A 20395-nucleotide genomic window follows, 5' to 3' on the forward strand; every position below is an offset into this window, starting at 1 on the left:
GAGTTTCAGTCACAACCGTGCAACACAAACAGGAAGTACGGATGAAACTCAATAAAGGAGTGAGAAATACAAGAAGGTGTAGAAGAGCAATTCGGCTTTGCCCCAAGCAGGAGAAGAAATAAAACAAAATATAGTCCGAGAAGATGAAAGTGACGCCCACATGAAACAGAAAGAGGAGGTGAAGAGAAAAGAAACAGTCAACAGAATAACATTTCTTTTTGGATTCTCTTTCATGCGAAGAATAAGAGACGGTTTTGTCGGTTGCTGTTCCATCTTCTCGATCATAAATATAGAAACGCAGAGCTCGCTTTTCAATATTAACACTCCTCGCGTAATAACTCACTTTTTAATAGAAAAACAAAAACCGATCTGAGCTAAACTAAGCTAAAAATAAGTAAAAAAAGAATTTAGAAATAAGTATAAAGAATATAATAAAATGTTTATTTAGAAGAAATCTCATTTGGTCTGTTTCAGATTCATCGGGCCGGATGGTTTTGCCTCTGGATGTGGAGAACACCATCTCCCAGCAGATCTCGGATGTGGTGCGTCAGCCGGCGTTCATCGCGGGCATCGGCGCCGCCTGCTGGATCATTCTCATGGTGTTCAGCATCTGGTTGTACCGTCACCGTAAGAAGAGGAACGGACTGAGCAGCAGCTACGCTGGAATCCGTAAAGGTCAGTTCACACTGAGGTCAAAGTTTAAAGTGATCGTTCGCCCAAAAATGAAAAGTCCGTCATCATTCACTCACCCACTTGTTGTTCCAAACCTGTATGAGTTTCTTTCTTCCGCAGAACACAAAAGAAGATATTTTGAAAAACGTTGCTGACCGAACAGCGATGGCAGCCATTCACTTGCATTGGTTTTGTGTCCGTACAATAGAAGTCAACGGCTGCCACCGCTGTTCGTTCGTCGACATTCTTCAAAATACTTTTTTACAGGTTAGAAATGACAAGAGGGTGAGTAAACGATCATTTTGGGGTGAACTGCCCCTTTAAGTCGGTACAAATAATTTCCGTATAATGATTTACAAACACGTCAGATATGACATGAGTAGCGGGTTAGTCACTCCAGCCTGATCATTATGAGTCTGTGAGTTGTTATTAAGTGGGCGTGGCCTATAATTCATACCCGGGTGGGTGGAGTAATGTAGTACTGTAGAAAAAAGAAATGTGTCATAACTATTTATGCTTTCTTTCAGTCATTTGTTTCTTTTTCAAGAAACTTACTTGGATAACAAATGATTCTCATCTTCTCACAGCGTCTCAGTTGTAACGTTTGGCTTCGAGCTGTACAGCTGCTTATGTTTTGCGTCGTAATCTCAGGTTTAATCCCAGATGTCAAGGTCTTTTATTAGAGCTAATGTAAGAAAACGTACAGCACCCGTTTCTTGAATGAGATGAGTCTGATTTCTGCCCTCAGGGTCGCTTCTATACAACTCTTACGTTTCCACGTATCCAAAAGCTTTTGACCCTGATGAATCACAGCTGATCCCTGGCAGTCTGAATGTAGAGCTACGTTTTCTTTACAATCCGTTTCTCATTCGCTTGATGAGTTGACAAGAAGAGCGATGCCAACAATGGCGGTTTTTCGGCGTGCGGTAGCTGCATGTCTCAAGGTCATAAAGCGAATGGAATGTTTATTGGCAAGAATCTAAAGGAAGAGATCCAAGCCATTCATTAGCGTTAGCATTCATAGACTCCGAAGGCTGAGTCGCATTCAAGTTAATTGAACGTGTCGACCGCAAAGGAACAAAAAAGCAATAATGAATACGTCCACGCTTCAAGGTTGAGATCACCTGAATGCGTTTGCCAGAATGACTCGACAAGATTGACATGACTGGCAGTCGTTTTATTTGTAAATGCTAGCGCAAAAAGGTTCTTTTATCTCTAAGCGCTTATGATGTTTCGAATGCTAGAAAACATAGTTTACACAACATTAAAGGACTGGCGCGAGTGATATTATAAGCGTTCGCAGAAGGCATGCCGAAAATAAACGTTGTGTGTCGTGGACGAGACGCGACTTGCTTGAGGTTACGTAAAGTACATGAAAGACGCCATTAAAGTGACACCCACAAATGAAAATTCTGTCATCATTTACTTACCTGACAGATTCCCCCCCATTGACTACCATAGTAGGAAAAAATACCTCATAATCATTTTTTTTTGTTCTTTTGGACATTTTAAAAATGTAGGACAGCGAACAGTTCTGGGGCACTTTTTCCTACTATGGGGGTCAATGGGGGGCAAAATCTGTCTAAGCATTCTTCCAAATATCTTTCTCTGTGCTCATCAGAACAAAGATATTGATACAGATTTGGAACAACTCAAAGGTGAGTAAACGATGACAGAGTTTTCATTTTTGGGTGAAGTATCCCTTTAAGTGCCTAATCTTGAAGCGTGTGTTATGTGTATAGTATATACAGAGATTCTGTGAGCCCTGTCAATCATTTATTCACCAATGAAATTTGATTTAGCGTCTATTAAATCGAGCGTCAATCTACTTCTGCTTCACGATAAAATCATCAAGAACGCCGGCCAATCTGTTAGACTCATCTTTCCTCAAAGCGCTGCCAAGAACCCAGACCAGCACTGTCAATAAACATGGCATTTGGAAAAAATATGGCGGACTATTTGAAAGGTTGTCTTCCAGTAAATAGATGAAAATGAGGCGAAGACAGCAGGTGTTGAATTCTGATGGACCTGCGTAACAGCCAAAAACCAAGCGTACGGACAGATCTCTGCATGAAGACTTTGATGTGTGTGATGGGCTGTTTATTACGAATTCTGCGTTTTATTCACCTGCTTATCGGCCCTTTGATCAACATGAAAGAAACGAGATTTCTGTCAAACGGAGGACGTGTGTTAGAATACATTTTGAGTCAATGTCAATGAAGCCTCTTCGTCTATCTGTCTGTCTGTCTCACATTTATTTAATTGTGTTTTATGCATACATATTTTCACGTAAGAAGCCGATATCATAAATAAATCATGTTGTGAGGAATAATTATGAATACGAATCTAATGAATAACTAATGAGATGTGTCTTTCTTTCTCTTTGCTGTCTTGTGTGTTTGCAGTGCCCTCCTTCACCTTCACCCCCACAGGTAATCGCACCTCATACACTTGCCCAGGGTGTCCGCGGGGTCTTAAAAAGTATTAAACGTTGATTCATAAATTTAGAGAAAATGAAGTCCCTTGAAAAGTACTTGAAAAGTCTTTGAAAAGTACTTAAGCTTTTGAAAAGCCCTTGAAAAGTCTTAAATGCCTTTTACCAAGGTATTACATTTTGTGCGATCTTTTCATATTTGTCCAAAAGAGGTCAAATGCTAAAGTTGGCCTGAATTTGGTCATTGTGTGTAGGCGAATAGTGGGAGGTCCATTTACACCAGGTTGTTAAACAATATCGTTGACTATTGTGGAAATGCACGTTTTTGGATAAAGAGTTGGAACCATGGCTGAGGGCCGTCTCTGGGAATAACCGTGAGGTGTACCGCTGTGTGTCGGAAGACGATTAGCATATCCTCGTTTCTCTTTCTAATAAAACTTGCATTGGGTTAGTCACTCAATTCATTCTCTTGTGCTTTGTTCCCACTCTTCTGAATTATGTTGCATTAATACGAAGCTATCTCAAACTAAGACTGTTTAGTTGTGCTATCTTACTATCAGAATAGTAAATGTAGGTTAAAATGTCGCCAATGTAAGTGGCGATGAGGTCTTTAAAAGTATTACATTTAGCTCCATGATTCCTGCATATACCCAGTGGATTCCCACAATTCCTAGAGTCTGACACAACTTCCTGTCCACGTTATGTCCACTGTGTTATATAGAATAAATTGTTTGTACTTCAAAAAAGCCATAAAGTACTTCACTAGAAAAACAACACTTCGTGTCACGCATTGCTACTTCCCATTCCTCAACGGCCAGTTCAGTCCGGTTCACATTTGTTCAGCTTAACCCGAAACTAAACTGAACGACACCAGGGAAAGTGTGGGAGGATCTAAATACATCTCTCCACAAGAAAGGAAATCTAAATCCAGTCTGAGGTTGACACGGATAATCAGAGAGAACTTTAGGCGCTCGCACGGACTGCCGGCATGAAAGTATATAGAGAGAGAATGCTCGGAGAGGAATAAAGAGGGCTGACAGTTGATCAAAGCGCCAGCGACTACTCTAATAACTCCTCACAAGTCTTGTAGTGTGAGGATTGGATGTGAACTTATTGAAGGGCATGCATTTAGGCCTTTTTATTATGTGTGTTCGACTGATGTCTTTCTTAAAATTGATTTATCTTTTAAACTCACCTAGTTTTATTCATCCTTGTGTCGTTACTGCATGACTTTCATTCTTCTGCAGAACACAAAAGATATTTTGAAGAGCGTTGGTAACCGAACAACACTGGACCTCATTGACTTCCATTGTGTGGACACAAAACCATTGAGACATTTTTCAAAATATCTTCCTTTGTGTTTTGCATGTTTTGAATGAAACAGTGGTGAATAAATGTTGACAGAATTGTTATGTTTGGGTGAACTATCCCTTTAACATATAATGGCTTGTATGAAGTGGTACTGGATGTATTGTTTTTTTCTGTTTTCTTACCATTTCCTTTCTTTTCCTGCAGTGGCCTATCAGAGGGGAGGAGAGGCGGTCACCAGTGCAGGAAGGTAAGAAAAATACGCAATGTCTGATTTTACATCTTTAAAACAATGTCATGTTTAGCAGAACCCTATGATGTCCACATGGAGGGTGTGTGCTGCAGTGCAATTGCATTTTATTGACACTAGGGGGCATGTTTGTCTTTGTAAAATAGCTGTCGTATGTCGTGAGATGGAGCCGTTCAGAAGCCAGAAGAGACAAAGGCCATTTTATTTCTACCCTGTGAATGCAATTATTTGTACCAACATATTTAAGCTTTTGCCCTGCATATCTCCACATCCCCATGGCGAGCGTTTGGTGGCACGCATGAGAAAAGTTCCTGCATGCACATATGCATCTTTGTTTTCCTTTGAATAGCCGCAGATGAGAATTCCTGTGAGTGTCTTCTTCCTTTATGTGTTCTTTGAGAGTCCGTCTTTTCATTAGCCAAGTCTTTACCCTTGCCTGTAGCAAAGGTTTCGGCCCTTTTTTGGAGCTAACAGAGCTTGTTAGGTCGTGTTAGTGAAATACAAGAAAGAAGCAGAACCTGCTGCAGGGAGACGGCGAGCGCCGGGGGAGAGGGAAGCCATTTGCCGCACTTTGAAGAATCACGTTGAAGCACAAAACTCTGTCTTTGATGCCCGTCCCTGGAAAATACTCCTCTGAACCTCTTATTTCTTTCTTTCTTTCTTCCTCTCACAATCATTTTGATATGACCTTGTTTTATGGCGTTATTGCATTCTCTAGAACTTGCTATTATATTATCAGTGCTTTTAAAGACAACCAGTGAATGAAAAGTACTCGCGCTTGCGTTGTTTCTCGTTTCAAGATTTGTCATTTGGTCAAACGGGAAATTCAGCGAAGTTGTTTTGCACTAGATCTGGATCTGAATGGTTCATTCAGACCGTCTTCAAACATCTGAGATGATAGTGATAGACTGTGACATGCTGGCATGAGCTGTAGCTCTGAGCTCTTCATCTTTAGTGATGGCTTAGATGATTCGGCTTCGTCTTTCCCACGCCGGAGCAGCGATGTACTCCAGCGTTTGGGTAATCCAAAATCCACCCGACGGTCACAAGGCTTCAGGGAAAGTGTCAAGTCCAGTCATGAGCAAGTCAAGCTCAAATGCCCAGAGAGATGCATGGAAGAAAGAAAGAGAATTGGGCGGTTGTGGAAAGTGTTGTTTCTGATCCACCTAGAATTGTACAAATAATTAAAAAAATTCCATTGGTTGGACAAACGGATGGTTCCACCCCAAACTCATGTCATTGGTTGAGCAAAGCTGTGTTTTAAAAGCATCTCAGTTATCCAATGGCCCTCCATCCAGGGCTAAAATCAAAGATGTCTGCTCACGGTCTTGGCACCACCTGTCTTGTTCATTGACCATGTCCGTGTTAAAGTTGGTAATAAATCAACATGTTTGTGTATTTTTCAGACCGGGTCTGTTGAATATCGGCGAACCGGCGAATCAGCCCTGGCTGGCGGACACCTGGCCCAACAGCTGCTCCAATCAAAACGACTATACCATCAACTGCTGTACTGGCAGTAATGGAAACAGCGATAGCAACCTGGCCACCTACAGCCGCCCCGGTGAGTGTGTATGACAATGTGTGTTTTATTAGACTGTCTTACAGCTTTCTGCATGCAGAAATAACACGAAGAAACAAACCGGCAATACAGAAGACCATTTATTGTTTGCCAACCTACATTTACATTTATTCATAGTTATCCCAAAAAACTTTTTCTCAGAAAAAAGTACAAAAGTCTAAAAAACCTTGCAGACAAAACCTATAAGTTTTGACTCCGTAAATGTTTATTTGCATAGACGGTTTTTAGTACACAACAATTGGGGCAAAATAAGTGACTTGCTCTTTAGAAATGAGCTTAACATGCATAAATATTACAGTATATAATTTCCAGAAAATATGATGAAATAAAAACTTATGCATAAATAAATATGAGTAAATAGTCTAAAAACATTCATAAAAAAACATTTTAAAATCTATGTAATGTTAAAATATTTTTTTTAAGTAAATGTAAAAATGTATTCAGTGCATGTATGTCTTTATTCATTTAAAATAAAATGTTATTAAAATTAATAATATATATATATATATATGTATATATTTACAGTGCATCCGGAAAGTATTCACAGCGCTTCAATTTTTCCACATTTTGTTATGTTACAGCCTTATTCCAAAATGGATTAAATTAATTATTTTCCTCAAAATTCTACAAACAATACCCCATAATGACAACGTGAAAGAAGTTTGTTTGAAATCTTTGCAAATTTATTAAAAATAAAAAACGAAAAAAAGCACATGTACAGTATTGTAGGTCATTCCTACAATTTCCAAATATTAAACATAAATAAATAAATAGTCTAAAAACATTAATAATACAATTTTCTTAAGTCTATGTAACGTTCAAATAAATGTTACATTTTTAATTGCAATTTTAAAATGTAAAAGTGAATGTGTACGTATGTCATTTATTAAAATAATATTAAAAATGATTAATATGTTTGTATATATATATATATATTTTTTTTTGTAAGTCATTCCTATAATTTCCAGAATAACTAAGCGGCATTCTTGTGTTTATTAACTGCGTACGACCTCATACACCCGTGTCTGTTGTTGTCGTTGATTTTCCGACTTGGAAACCCTCGAATATAAATGGTGCTTTGTTGCACTTTTCCAAGCAGGCGACTGGAATTTCCAAGTTGAACGAAACGCAGCAAGGTGTCCTTCCTTTGACACGCAACCGTGTGTGTGTGCGATCTCTAGACGTCAGGGAAAATAAAAGCTAGCAATACTGAAAGAGCCCTACAGGCTGTAGTCCAGCTAATCCAATCTACCGCCTGATTTCCATAGAACCGCTAGAAGCCGCTAATGCAGTTTCTCCTAAGTGCTCACTTCAGGAAACCAGGAGCGGTTACACGGGTCACAATAAACTAAGAATGGAAAAAAAGGGGAGGAGTCGTAGAGGACCTTCTGGTTTTTTTGTTCTGAGGAGACAGAATTAATATTTAGTAAACGTCTTGAAGTCCATAAATTAGACACTATATTCATTTGTAGTCTGGAGGATTGTGTGTGGACGCGGCATTCTTAGAAAGCATTAAAGTTTGTGGGATGAAGCTTTTAACCCTCAAAGCTTTGATTTACCTTTTCATTGCGAGTGTGTTTTCACTAACACTAGCTTTTATGCGTGTCGCCTTCATCAAAGAAGGAATGAAGGATAAATGTCGAGTGCTTCTTACAGCATGATGTTTTAAAAGCTTGACACCAACCTGCCTGCTGTGCCAAATACTAAAAAATCTTAACCGGACCGGTAACCTCAGGGCTTCTCTGGAAAGACGACATAGTTTGTCTCATTCCACGACATCTTTTATCACTGACACTTCAACCTTTGAAGTTCCGTCTTAAGGAAACGCGAGCTCTGCGAAATCCGTCCGATGGCAGGCAGCGGTATTTACGCGCCAGGCTCCTCGCTCGGATCCTGCGGAGGATTTGAATATTTTATGAGGCGTGGAAAATTGGATCTGTCAGAGGATGGTCTTTTTACAGCGCTTCTCGTTTCGGAGGCTTTTGATTCCGACGTGTTAGAACATCCTGCTCGATGAGCCGGCCCGCCTTTCCTGGAGAAACTCAAAGTGACACGCTTGACTTGTGTCATGGGCCAAAGAGAGAGGATGAGGAGAAGAAAGATTTTACAGTGTGACAGGGTGTTAGCTTAGTATTTGCATTTGAAGTATTCTTAAATTATGTTTTGTGCTTCCAGGTGGTGGTGTTGGGATTTAAACCTGTGTTTTCTCTTTCTTTTTAAAAGTCAGGTGTTTATCATAGATTAAAACCAATTTATTGTGTCATTTCTTGGTTTTTAACCTGATTATCAATCTTTATTAGAGACTTAAATTGGATTTGAATGTAAGGCTACACAATAATTCAGAATTGGCAAGAATAAATTGATATGAGAAATGATATTTGTTACAAATACAACAAAAGCATCAGAGCGCTAAGAAATATGATTTTCTTAGTCTTGATACCAAAGCCTTGCTTTCTTAAAAAATATAGCAAACTTTTTATTTTTTACTTTTATTTTGTTCTTAAAAAAATAACAGCAAAATGGGTAAAAATATAAACTTCAAGTTACAATCTAATTTAAGTTTATTATTTATTTTGTACCCCATTGGCAGATATTTTTATTGTCTTAAGTATGAACTAACTAAATTTTGTATCTTTTTTTAAGAAAACAATTTTCCTTTTTAGGGATTTTTTCAAGTAAAAAAATAGAAGTTAAACGTTTTTGAAATAAAAAATTAATTCATTTGTTTAAAAAAAATAATTTGTTGATAAAAATAAAAGTCAAAATAAAAACAAATTTGAGCGAAAAGAAAACAAGATTATTTTTCTTAGCCCGTTGGCAGATAATTTTTATTGTTTGCAAAAATGCATTTTTGGGGGGATTTTTTCAAGTAAAAAAATAGAAGTTAAACGTTTTTGAAATAAAAAAATTAATTAAATTAATTACATTTGTTTAAAAAAATTAATTTGTTGATAAAAATAAAAGTCAAAATAAAAACAAATTTGAGCGAAAAGGAAACAAGATTATTTTTCTTAGCCCGTTGGCAGATCATTTTTATTGTTTGCAAAAATGCATTTTTTTTTTCAAAAATAATGCTTAATATTTTGCTTCTCCGGTAATTGTATATTTAAATATTTTTACTAAAAAACAAGAAAAAAATGCTAGGAAAATATTTTTTGCAAGTGAGGACATCTTAAATATAATTTATTAAGGCATATCATCCACCAATTGTATCATTGAATCCTATACAGCAACCGTACAAAATCCTCAAAATATCTTGTATCGTCCAGCCGACTGCATCGCCAACTACAGCAACCAGATGGACAACAAAACCGGCAACCTGCTGGCTCCAGACACGGCTCTCTACAGCGACGTGGACCTCTCCAACAAGATCAACGAGATGAAGACCTTCAACAGCCCCAATCTAAAAGACGGGCGTTTAGTTGGGCCCGGAGGTCAGCCCACGCCCTACGCCACCACCCAGATCATCCAATCCTGCCTGGCCAATAACAACATGAACAGCAGCAGTGGAGGAAGCGGAGGAGGAAGTGACCTCAACGAGAAGCAGAGCTGGAAGAGCAGTCAGGGCACTCCTCAGAAACAGGCCGACATCAACGCGCCGCTCCAGTTCAACGTCATGGAGCAAAACAAGCTGAACAAGGGTGAGTCTGTGGATTTACTTGGGGCCAGAAGAATCTCAAGGACGCTTGTGTCATCAAATTGTACCTCTTGTGTCTCTTCATAAGCGCTAGTTTTGTTCTTTTAAAAAGCTTCTCTGGCATCCTCCCATCTTTCACTTTTCAACCCCGTTTTGATCCGCCACGGCCTGCTCGCGTGTAACTGAACTCTACGCTCTGCTAGTAAAGTTAATCCATATTTACAGTCCTTGTTTTACTGTTTGGATGGAGATGAAGGGAAAGAGAAGATTATGAAGTGTCCGATGTCTCTGAACAGTGTGAAGCCAGAGATCTTAGATTACTGTACAAATACGGGGCGGTGTAACTCTAGATCAAAGCTATCCATGTGTTGCTACTAAAAAGGTCACGGCGTTGTCTTGTTGACTCGACTTGCATGAATCTCACTGTGTGTGTGGGTGTGATATTTCACACTTACTAGACTATTGAAACCAGTCACCAACAAGTCATAACAGCTTATGACTGAACTCTTGTGTAAGTGTTCACCGCTCGACTGTCAGATGCTCCGCTCTGTAATGCTCTGTACTGAAGTGCATGCTTTTATAAAAGAGCTGTTGTTGGTCTGTTTCACACACACGCACACACACAAACCTCAGAGCAGTAATTCAGCTGTTTATAACACATCTCTTCATCGTCTAGACCACTACAGAGGTGAAGGGAACATCTCAGTCACCATCCCCTATAACCAGAGTCAAGAGACTCATACTGGAGGAACATACAGCAGCTCAGACAGAGGGAGCAGCACATCTGGTGAGACATCTGATCTATCTATCCACCCATCTATTCATCCCCCTGTCTGTCTGTTTGTCTGACTATCCATCTATTAATCCACCCAGCTATCTATCTGTCTTTGTGTCTGTCTGTCCGTCTATCCATCCATTCACCTGCCTGTCTATCTATCTGTCTGTTTAGCTCTCTGTCTGTCTGTCTATCCATCTATCATCTGTCTGTCTGTCTGTCTATCCATCTATTAATCCATCCACCTATCTGTCTGTCTGTCTGTCTGTCCATCTTTTCACCAATCCACGTCTGTCTATCTATCCATCCATCCATCCATCTGTTTCTCTAGCCACCTATCTGTCTGTTTGCCTATTTATCTGTCTGTCGATCCATCTGTTAATCCATTCACTTATCTATCTGTCTGTGTGTCCATCCATCTATCCATCCATCCATCTAGCTATCATACATCCACCTGTCTGTCTGTCTATCCATCCATCTATCGTCAATCCGTCTGTCTGTCTATCTATCTGTCTGTCTTTTTGTCTATTTATCAGTTATCTTTCTGTTTTGTTTATTCATCTGTCTGTCTGTCTAGCCATCTATTTATCCATCCATCCATCCATCCATCCATCCATCCATCCATCCATCCATCCATCCATCCATCCATCCATCCATCCATCCATCCATCCATCTATCTGTCTCTCTGTCTGTCTATCCATGTATTCCTCCAACCATCCTAACATCCATCCACCTATTTATACGTTTGTTTGTCTGTCTGTCTGTCCATCATCAAAAACATTATTTTGATTAATGTGATTTTTGGTAACATTAGGAAAATCAATCATATGCAAACAGAACATTTACAAATGACTCTTCATTGTGTTGAAACTCCAGGGAACAAAGAAAGTCATTACGTCTCAACAAACAGGGCTTGATTGTTCCTCCTCACTATTACAGTAGTTCAGGGCTGCGTGTTTTGAACACGTTTTCTAATTCCTTCAGTTAAAACCACATTCCCTGCAGATTTCCAGGGTCTGTTGCATTCCTCCCTGGACGTTTTTGATTAGGATCCCCCTCCCTTTCCCCGATTCAGCACACCGTCATTAATTACTTCAGCTTTCATCCTCCAGCTCAAAGAAAGGGGAATAATGTTGTCAGAGAGACGTTGTTTGTTGCGGGACAAAGATAAATGAGCTCCATTCTGCGGTGTGCGCAGGGCTGCCGGCGTAATGCATGGGATCTATATTTATATTGTATTTGAAGTTCAGGTAATTAAAGAGAGGGTCTGAGTGCACGGAGGTCCTCACAGCTCATTGGCTTTGAATTTTAATTCCTGGCTGTTAATTGGCCTGTGATGTTTCAGTCTCTCTCTCTGCCTCTCCTCTGGGCAATGGAGTGTTGGTTTTGAAAAATGACTCGTTTTGTTGATGGAGAGCGCAACGTTAATTACAAATAGAGAGATAATGCACGTAAGCGTTTTACACCGCATAAATTACAGTGTGGGTGTCATTAATGTTGCTTCTCCTGAGTGTAAAAGTGCCATTTATTTCACACGCGCATCACGCTCTGCAAACAAACCAACAGAAAGAGAAATGAAGCTGCGCTTATTAAAGCGGTTTCATATGCAATCAATTGAATTTATGATTTTGGAGATCTTGTGGGCTGGGAGTCACTGGAGTTGTGTTGGTGTGCCCTGACGGTTTTATTTCATGTTTGCTTGTTTGTTTTATTGCCGTACAGGAAGCCAAGGCCAGAAGAAAGGGGGACGCACGACCAAACATGCCAAACAGAACCCAATGAACTGGACTGAACTGCTGCCCCCTCCCCCTGTTAATCCACCCCCAAGTCAGGAATATACACTTGCTATTGACGACAGGTGAGAATTTTATGATATATCATTTATTTTAAATAGTATGTTTATTTCTCCTTTTATTTAAATGATTTAATTATAAATAAATAAATAATAGTTTAATAATAATTTTATTTACTTTGTATTGAAATTAAATAATTATATACATAATATTTAGTAATATATATTAATATAAGAATATCATTTCAATACAAAGTAAATAAATGATTATTAAATGTTTATGTATATTTATTTTAAATAAAATTATTATTTAATAAAATATTATATATAATTTTTTAATCAAATGAATTATTTATTACATATTATATGTAAACATTTAGCAGATGTTTTTATCCACAGCAACTTCCAAAAAAAATCGTTTCATATTTACTGAATTTTATTTATAATTTTTTTTTTAGGAAAAACATAATTTTTCTTTTCTGCCATCAGTTATGACACAGATCTGCAGTGCCCTATGCCGCCCTCCCGCATGTACCTGCAGCCCGATGAGCTAGAAGAGGAAGAGGCGGAGCTTGAGCGGGGACCCACCCCTCCAGTGAGGGGGGCCGCCTCCTCCCCTGCAGCCGTCTCCTATAGCCACCAGTCCACTGCGACCCTCACCCCGTCCCCTCAGGAAGAGATGCAGCCCATGTTACAGGATATCGCCGACCTACACGAGCGCAGGTACGCTCCAATTCACACGCAGAGGAGTAAAAAGTTTGAGTTATGCGAGTTTAGTTGTTGATGTGTTTGTATGTCACCTCACCTGTAGGCGACTCCTGGTAAGCCCTCCCCCTCCGCCACGCCCCCTCTCCCCTCCACACACGTACGGTTACATCTCCAGCCCGCTGGGCATCGACACGGACGGACTGGAGGAGGAAGAGGATGACATAGAAGGTGACGAGATGGACGCAGAAGTGGCCCGGGTCCACCAGCATCACGCCCTCGCTCACCAGCAGCACTTAAACCAGCAGAGGGCTCTCATGCGGGGCCTGGAGCAGACTCCCGCCTCTAGCACATGTGATCTGGAGAGTTCGGTAACCGGTTCTATGATCAACGGATGGGGTTCGGCATCGGAGGAGGATAACGCCTCGTCGGGCCGCTCTAGCGCCGTCAGCTCGTCAGACGGGTCTTTCTTCACCGATGCTGATTTCGCCCAGGCAGTGGCGGCGGCGGCCGAGTATGCCGGCCTACGAGTGGCAAAGCATTCTGGGAAAGGCCACCATCAGCTGCCAGTATCTGGAGGTATTAATAAAAAGAAAATTCTTAGTTCGCCCTTACATACAGCAATTTAGCAAGGATCTTAGTGCATATAAAACAAAAGTTGAATTTTTACAATACACATTATGTGCAATATACAATTTTTGAAATATGTAATTTTGTCTTGTTTTTAGTACAAAATATAAATCAATTCTGAGATCAAGATACTGTACGTTTACTTGACAAGGAAAGTGACCCAAGACACTTAGTCTTATCTTATGAATGAAAATATAAGAATGAAGACAGTTTATGTTGAAAACTAGCAAAATAATCTTCCAGAGGGGTAAGAAAAATATACTTGAATTTAGGGCATTAAAAAAAGCTAAAACTATATTCAAGTTGAATTTAGTTACTTTAAAAAAGCTAAACTACATTCAAGTAGATTTGTCTTACCCCATTAAGCAGTTTATTTTTGCTTTTTGTCAAGTGCATGTATCTTTCAGAAGTTTTAGATAACTGTACTAGAAAACAAGACATGAATGCTTAGTAAGATTTGTTTCTCATTTTTTTTGGAGTGCACATATTTTAAGAGATTTTCAGATGTTCGCTTTAAAACATACACCGTCACGAGGCACATTATCAATGTTATATTGTGTGTTTTGTGTAAACGTATATAAACAAAAATATAGGCACAATTGTTTTTTGGGAATAACAATGTATCTTGCACAAACAATATCCATTTAGATCCTTTTACACTAAAGTTAACACCTAACCCATCGATGTTGTCAATATTAGCTCATGACTTAAAAAGACAAATAAACTGAAATTGAGACACTGTAAGATAAAGACACTTCGTACAGCAGATGTACTGTAAATTCATCTATATTAAAATCTGCAGCTTAGCAAACCGTCTGTCCTTTCATTCACCAGTCGCACGGAAATACCAAAACCTCCCTCCGGGACACCGTCCAGGCAGCCCGGTGTCCACAGACAGTAACGTTAGCACGGCCCCGGGTCAGAGGAGGCCCTTAAAGAGACAGAAACAACATCCAGCTGCTCAGAGCGGCTACCAGCGCAGAGAGGCCTTCACGGAGGGTACGTACACACGGTTTTGAACCAATCTCGTGTGTATGATGCTGTTTTTTTGACGCTGTTATTGTGATTGATTCGCTTTTATCGCTACGGCTTGTTTCACGTATCACACACGACACTGCTGTATCTAGCGCACATTTAATCTACAGATATATCGAGCAGGATCATAAAGATCGTGTGAGAGAGAAAGGACGGACTCGAGGACTCATGAGGGATGGATTCAGCTTCAGTCTCTAATGAAATTGCAGCAGGTGCCGGCGCTGCAGAAAGGTCATCTCATGTGCGCGTGTGATGTTAACAGGGAAAAGTGCTCACAAACTTTTCGACGGCTGTTTAGATTTGTGTGTGCGTTCTCATCTGCTGCGTCTCATCATCCAGTCGGTTGTCCATGTGTGTTGACACTGAGATTTAATATCAGACACACACAGGCCCCGGCCGGCTCAATCAGATCAACTAGCTCTTCTCATCGTCCCTCTCACCTCCCCCTCATCTGATCTCTCTCCCGTCTCTCCAGTGTTCGCAGTCGCCGCTCAGTAGAGCCAGAATGAGTAGTCAGTTTCTATAGAACGTGATTCGACAGACGTGCATCGCGACGGAGGGTTAAATACACCGTTTCACGCTGAGAGAACGAGGAAGGTTGTTATACAAATTCTCTGTGTGTTGCATCTCACACGAGCACACTCGAAACGAAACACTTTAAAACACAGATTGCCTACCAACCCCCATAACACACACACACACACACACTCCTCCGCCTCTGTTAATTTTGCTCTTGTTTGCTCAGTGCTTTGGTTGACACCAGGCTTATTATTTCATCCTCCACCAACTCCTCTCCAGAAGGACCCCTGAACCTTTCATCTGCTTCCACTTCTGTCTGGAGAGAAAAGCGCCAGTCTTTAACATCCGCTCCACCCTCCTTTCATTAGTTTCCTCCTTTTACATGCTTCTGTCAAACTTGCATTCAGGATTTATGGAGTTTTTTAAAATCTTAAAAGTCCCCATGAAATCAAAAGGAAGGTTTCTTGGCGTTTAGTAAGAACACGTTAGCCTTGAAGAGAAAATCGTTCATCATTTATTCACCCTCATGTCATTTCAAACCTGTATGACGTTCTTTCTTCTGCAGAGCACAAACGAAGATATTTTGAAGAATGTCGGTAACCCAACAACAATGCACCCCATTGAATTCCATTGTATGAACACAAAACCACCGAGACATTTCTCAAAATATCTCCTTTTGTGTTTGACAGAAGACAAAACACACATACCTAGAAGTGTGCTAGTATTCATCACAGTCACAAAGAAAAACTACTCCCAGCATCCGCCTCCCTCATCTTCCTGTAAAAAGCACCCCATCTCTCTCACCCAGCCATCGATCGGCCACCTGAATACAGCAAGACATCCCGGGGTTATTAAAACCCTTCTCAGATTTTGCTGAGCGTCAGAGCAGCAATGAACGCTTGTTAATCTCTCCCCGACAAAACAAGGCACGTGCACGGAAGACGTCAGGTGTGCTTTGACCTTGAACGTGTGAAAACCTTCACCGGGCGCCCGTTTTGGCATTTTTTACTGCGAGCATCCTGAGCCCTGATAGCTAAGGAGAAATAAAACTGGAAACAACAGATATAATTGTTGAAAAACATTAGATTCGGGTAAATTTGACAAATCTGAGTTCAGTTTGAGGCATTGTTGAGATCTCTTCTGAAACTCTAATGGAGACGGTCGTGAGATTTCCGAGTCTTTTTCTCAGGAGTAATATCTGAGACGGTGGAGACTTGCTCTCCATTTAATCTCATTGATGTCTGTGAGAAATATATGAGATATTAAAGAGGTCATTTTTCTTTCTTATGGGTGTCCTTGGTCAAGTTTAGGATTTCATCTCGCACGCTTATCTCAGTGGAGGTTTGTGCTTTCAAGGGGGTGCTATTTCACAAGAAAAGCAATTGTAAATGACCTTGAATAACCGGCCAGGGAAGTGTTGAGACGTGGAGTGACAGTGATGAACCGTCGTTCACAGTTTCTCCACAGAGCTCCAGCGTGCAGCTGTTTGAAGGCTCACACAGCTGTGTTTCCGTGCCAGCCAAATGAGGTCTGGTGTCAATTAGCAGAACGTCTGCCTCTGAAGGACACAAGCGCATGTGAAAAGCGGATTTTGTTAACTGGCTAAATCGTCAACTGAAATCTCAGATGCTCATTAATGTCATTAACAAAACATTATTTTTCTCGTTCCTTCGTAGATCTTCCACCTCCTCCAATTCCTCCCCCGGCCATGCTGAAGTCCCCAACACACCCGGCCAAAACTATCCCAGAGGGTCCGCGGGGGGCCATGTCTCCTAGGTCTAGTTCTGCTGATGGTAAGGATAGACGAACAGGTTCAGGAGGACCCAGGCCCAGGGAGGGCTCGGACACACGGACCAGCTCTTCAGAGCGGCGCGAGGCCCAGGACTTACAGAGAGGCCCGAGATCTGCAAAGAGCAGCAAACAAGAAGCCACGAAGAGTCGCCAACACCAAGGTACAACACAAAAAATGAGCAGTTTTTATTTTTTAAAGGATTCTGCACTTTTTGTAAATATTCGTTGGTGCATATAAAATATCAATATTTTAATAAAATAATTGATCTTCAACACTTTCCACACCAGCATTTTCTTTTTTTTAAAGTTGCAGTGCCAGCATTTTTGATCATTTTTACAAAACTTTGATAGCCCACAGAATATGAATATTTTATGAATACATGACCATAAAATATATGGAAAGTAAAGAACTGTCTATTTTTATACTAGCTTTTTAAATTTCATTTACACTTTTTCACAATTTTTGCAATCGAATTTCAACAATGATCAAAAGATAAAAAAGTATAAAACTTTGAAAAAATCTTCTTTCTCCATTGAAATCGTTGTTTTGTCAAAAATGAACATCCTGGCCCAAACAATTCCCTATTTATAAAGTCATGCCCCGCCCCTTTTCTTTCTCTAGCAATTTTTCAAAGATGTCACATTATACAAAAGTAAAAAAAGTCGCAAATGTAAGATTTGGAGTATGAACAAGTTTATCATATTTATCCTGTTCCATTTTTTTCCCAGGATCGGAGGACATCCCACCGTACAGCCGCCCGTCTTTCCCAGCCGTCCACAACCCTCGTGGGGAGAGGGACCCCAGCTCCTCCAGTTCACTGTCGTCTCGCGGCTCCGGTGGACGACGGCGAGGAGAAGCGGCTCCAGGGGCTCGCAGAAACCCTTCTGATTTTGGGCTGAACGCCTTCCAGACAGGAGGGGATGAGCTTGAGGTATGTCCTTAATCCCTCTTGCAGTTTATGTCAGTAAATGTGACATGCTCTCCATTACAGTTGCTAAAAACTGTCAAATAAGAAAATGTGACTTGTGATCAATTCTGGTAATTCTGATCACCCTCTCAAAGCATATTTCGCGCTGATAAATGTACATTATCATTATGACATGTTTGGGTGTCCGTAAATGATAATGCAATATTATCTTTTTTCAGATGGTGGAAAGCTGAAGATAACAATTTCGTCGTCCAATCATCTTCAGCTATCAATCGTCAGCGCAGCACGACCATCTCGGCGGTACCTTTCACTGAAAACTACCGACCTTGAGTTACGTCACGTTTGAAAAACTGACCAAGCATTCATTCATTTCTTTACCTTAATTTCAATGTGCATTTAAAGAAGAAAAAAGACACAGAAGAAAAAAATAAGGGGACATTGGAGGGGCTAAAGCGGTTTCGTTGATTTGATTCCAATGCAATATGATGGTGTGTCTGTTAGCTCCAGAAACGGATTCATGGCTTTTGTTCACCGTGAAAAAAAGAAGGTCGTCGGTCATCTGATACTGTAACGAAACTTCAGGCACAAAGGGACGGACTGACATGTACATACACGTGTATCTAACTGTCTTTTATAATCCATTGTGGTACATTAAATTTGTCTTCCTCGGCTTATTTGAATCCTTTTAAATTTCTATTGCGCCAATTAATATAATTTGTTTTATAGCCTCCATCCTGCTTGTAAATTGTCATAGTGTTTTAACTGCCCGGGAGAAGTGCCACATTTTGAGAGATATTGTTTGTTCGTTCGTTTTTGTAATGCACTGTTATACTTTTGTCATTGTTAATGTTTGTTGTTCTATGTCTTTGGTTTTAAAAGCACAATCACTAAACTTTATTTTGAACCATGTTTAACCATGATTAACCTTTTTGTCTTACGCCAGGAGCGAACGGGCGCTACGACAAAAGGCCTTGTTAAACCTGTCGATGTAGGTTATGAGAAACGAAAGGATAAGCTGTTTACAAACGCGCGAATGAATTAAAACGAATTCCTGCATCCGCACCTCTGACGTCTCTTTCAGATTCTCATTTCAGCACCACCTGCAAACTTGCAAAAATAGAGAAACGGGGAACTTATGTTTTAGGAAACATTAGAAAAAGAAAACATGGTTTGATGCACTTATAAGGATGTTTGTGAACAGGAAGTGGGTGTCGGTTGAGAATGTGGAGTGGTGATTGGCTGTTGGATTTGATTAGTCGTTCACGCTCTATAGAGGTGTGGATGTGAGTGATAATTCATTTGACATCTGCAAGCATTTGTTTCTTAAAACAAAAAAGCATATAAAAAAAAATGAAGAAAAAAATAAATCAAAATACTGAAACTGAATTGACGGCTTGTTTTTTGCATTTTGTTCCTGTAGCTCAGTCGGCAGGTCATTGCGCCAGCCACGCAAAGGTTGTGGGTTCGATCTCGGGGAGCACATGCTGATAAAAAACAAGACGCTACAATGTGACTGTAATGTAAATGTTTTTGTCAAACAACATTGACTTCCATTGTATGGACACAAAACCACAGACGTTTCTCGAAATATCTTCTTTTGTGTTCCACACATCATTCTAAATAAGTGAAGCCAGAATTTATATTTATAGGTGAACTAACCCTTTAACTAAAAATGTTACGGATTGCAATTTTAACTGCAAGAAAGATCCCAGTTCCATGCTGACGGAAAGTAGTTTGATCAGAATTTTCACATTTAAATAGTCCAACTATTTAAAAAAATAACTGCAAACTGTATAGTAAATGTAAATCAACTGTATTTTAAAATCCACAGACAATTATTGAGCGAGGGGTGCCTTCTCCGGAGCGTCTTGGTTCGTGTCCGAGGGCGAGCTCTTCCCCTCAGGTGTTCTCCTATTAAGCACCTTTTAAACGAGACCAAATTTTGAGCAAGTGAGAGTTATGATCCATCATTTTAATGAGCTGAGGTGTGTATACTGCTCACAATGAAGCGCAGGTGATTAAAGATACTACACACACACACATACTTTATCCTTAAGATTAACATCATCACATGTGGCTCAGAGATGAGTGGTCATATATCTTGCTCATTATTATAAAAAGACTTGCGTGGCAGCAACTCTGCGTGACGATTCTGTCCCTCGTACCTATTAAACGCACCTGCGCTGCATTTAGATCAGAGAAGGGGCATGGTATTGTTTTCTAGAAAATGCAAGGTATCTTTTTATGAAACATTAGTGCAAGATAGGGAATTAAAAAATGCACAAAGCACGTAACAGGTTTTTGGGTTGCCTAGCTTTGGTGTGGCACTAATGAGCACT

General features: G+C 40.1%; 1 protein-coding gene across 4 annotated transcripts in view; it reads left to right on the forward strand.

The window, feature by feature from the left end:
* robo1 (roundabout, axon guidance receptor, homolog 1 (Drosophila)) overlaps nucleotides 1-19436 on the forward strand; it is a 236978-nt gene extending 217542 nt beyond the window's left edge. For 2 of the 4 annotated variants that reach the window (XM_057350584.1, XM_057350587.1), the window contains 13 exons: nucleotides 475-675; nucleotides 3078-3104; nucleotides 4622-4664; nucleotides 6071-6225; nucleotides 9474-9884; nucleotides 10557-10667; nucleotides 12378-12513; nucleotides 12937-13170; nucleotides 13259-13731; nucleotides 14617-14781; nucleotides 17013-17288; nucleotides 17857-18059; nucleotides 18275-19436. In XM_057350584.1, the coding sequence (XP_057206567.1) occupies nucleotides 475-675; nucleotides 3078-3104; nucleotides 4622-4664; nucleotides 6071-6225; nucleotides 9474-9884; nucleotides 10557-10667; nucleotides 12378-12513; nucleotides 12937-13170; nucleotides 13259-13731; nucleotides 14617-14781; nucleotides 17013-17288; nucleotides 17857-18059; nucleotides 18275-18289 (2450 nt within the window). In that variant the 3' untranslated portion in view covers nucleotides 18290-19436. The remainder of the gene's footprint in view (nucleotides 1-474; nucleotides 676-3077; nucleotides 3105-4621; nucleotides 4665-6070; nucleotides 6226-9473; nucleotides 9885-10556; nucleotides 10668-12377; nucleotides 12514-12936; nucleotides 13171-13258; nucleotides 13732-14616; nucleotides 14782-17012; nucleotides 17289-17856; nucleotides 18060-18274) is intronic. The other 2 variants (XM_057350585.1, XM_057350586.1) reach the window with 2 other exon arrangements.
* Nucleotides 19437-20395: the final 959 nt, after the last annotated feature.

This window comes from Triplophysa rosa, linkage group LG14 (genome assembly GCF_024868665.1).
Source record: "Triplophysa rosa linkage group LG14, Trosa_1v2, whole genome shotgun sequence".
In the NCBI taxonomy this organism is placed as follows: Eukaryota; Metazoa; Chordata; class Actinopteri; order Cypriniformes; family Nemacheilidae; genus Triplophysa; species Triplophysa rosa.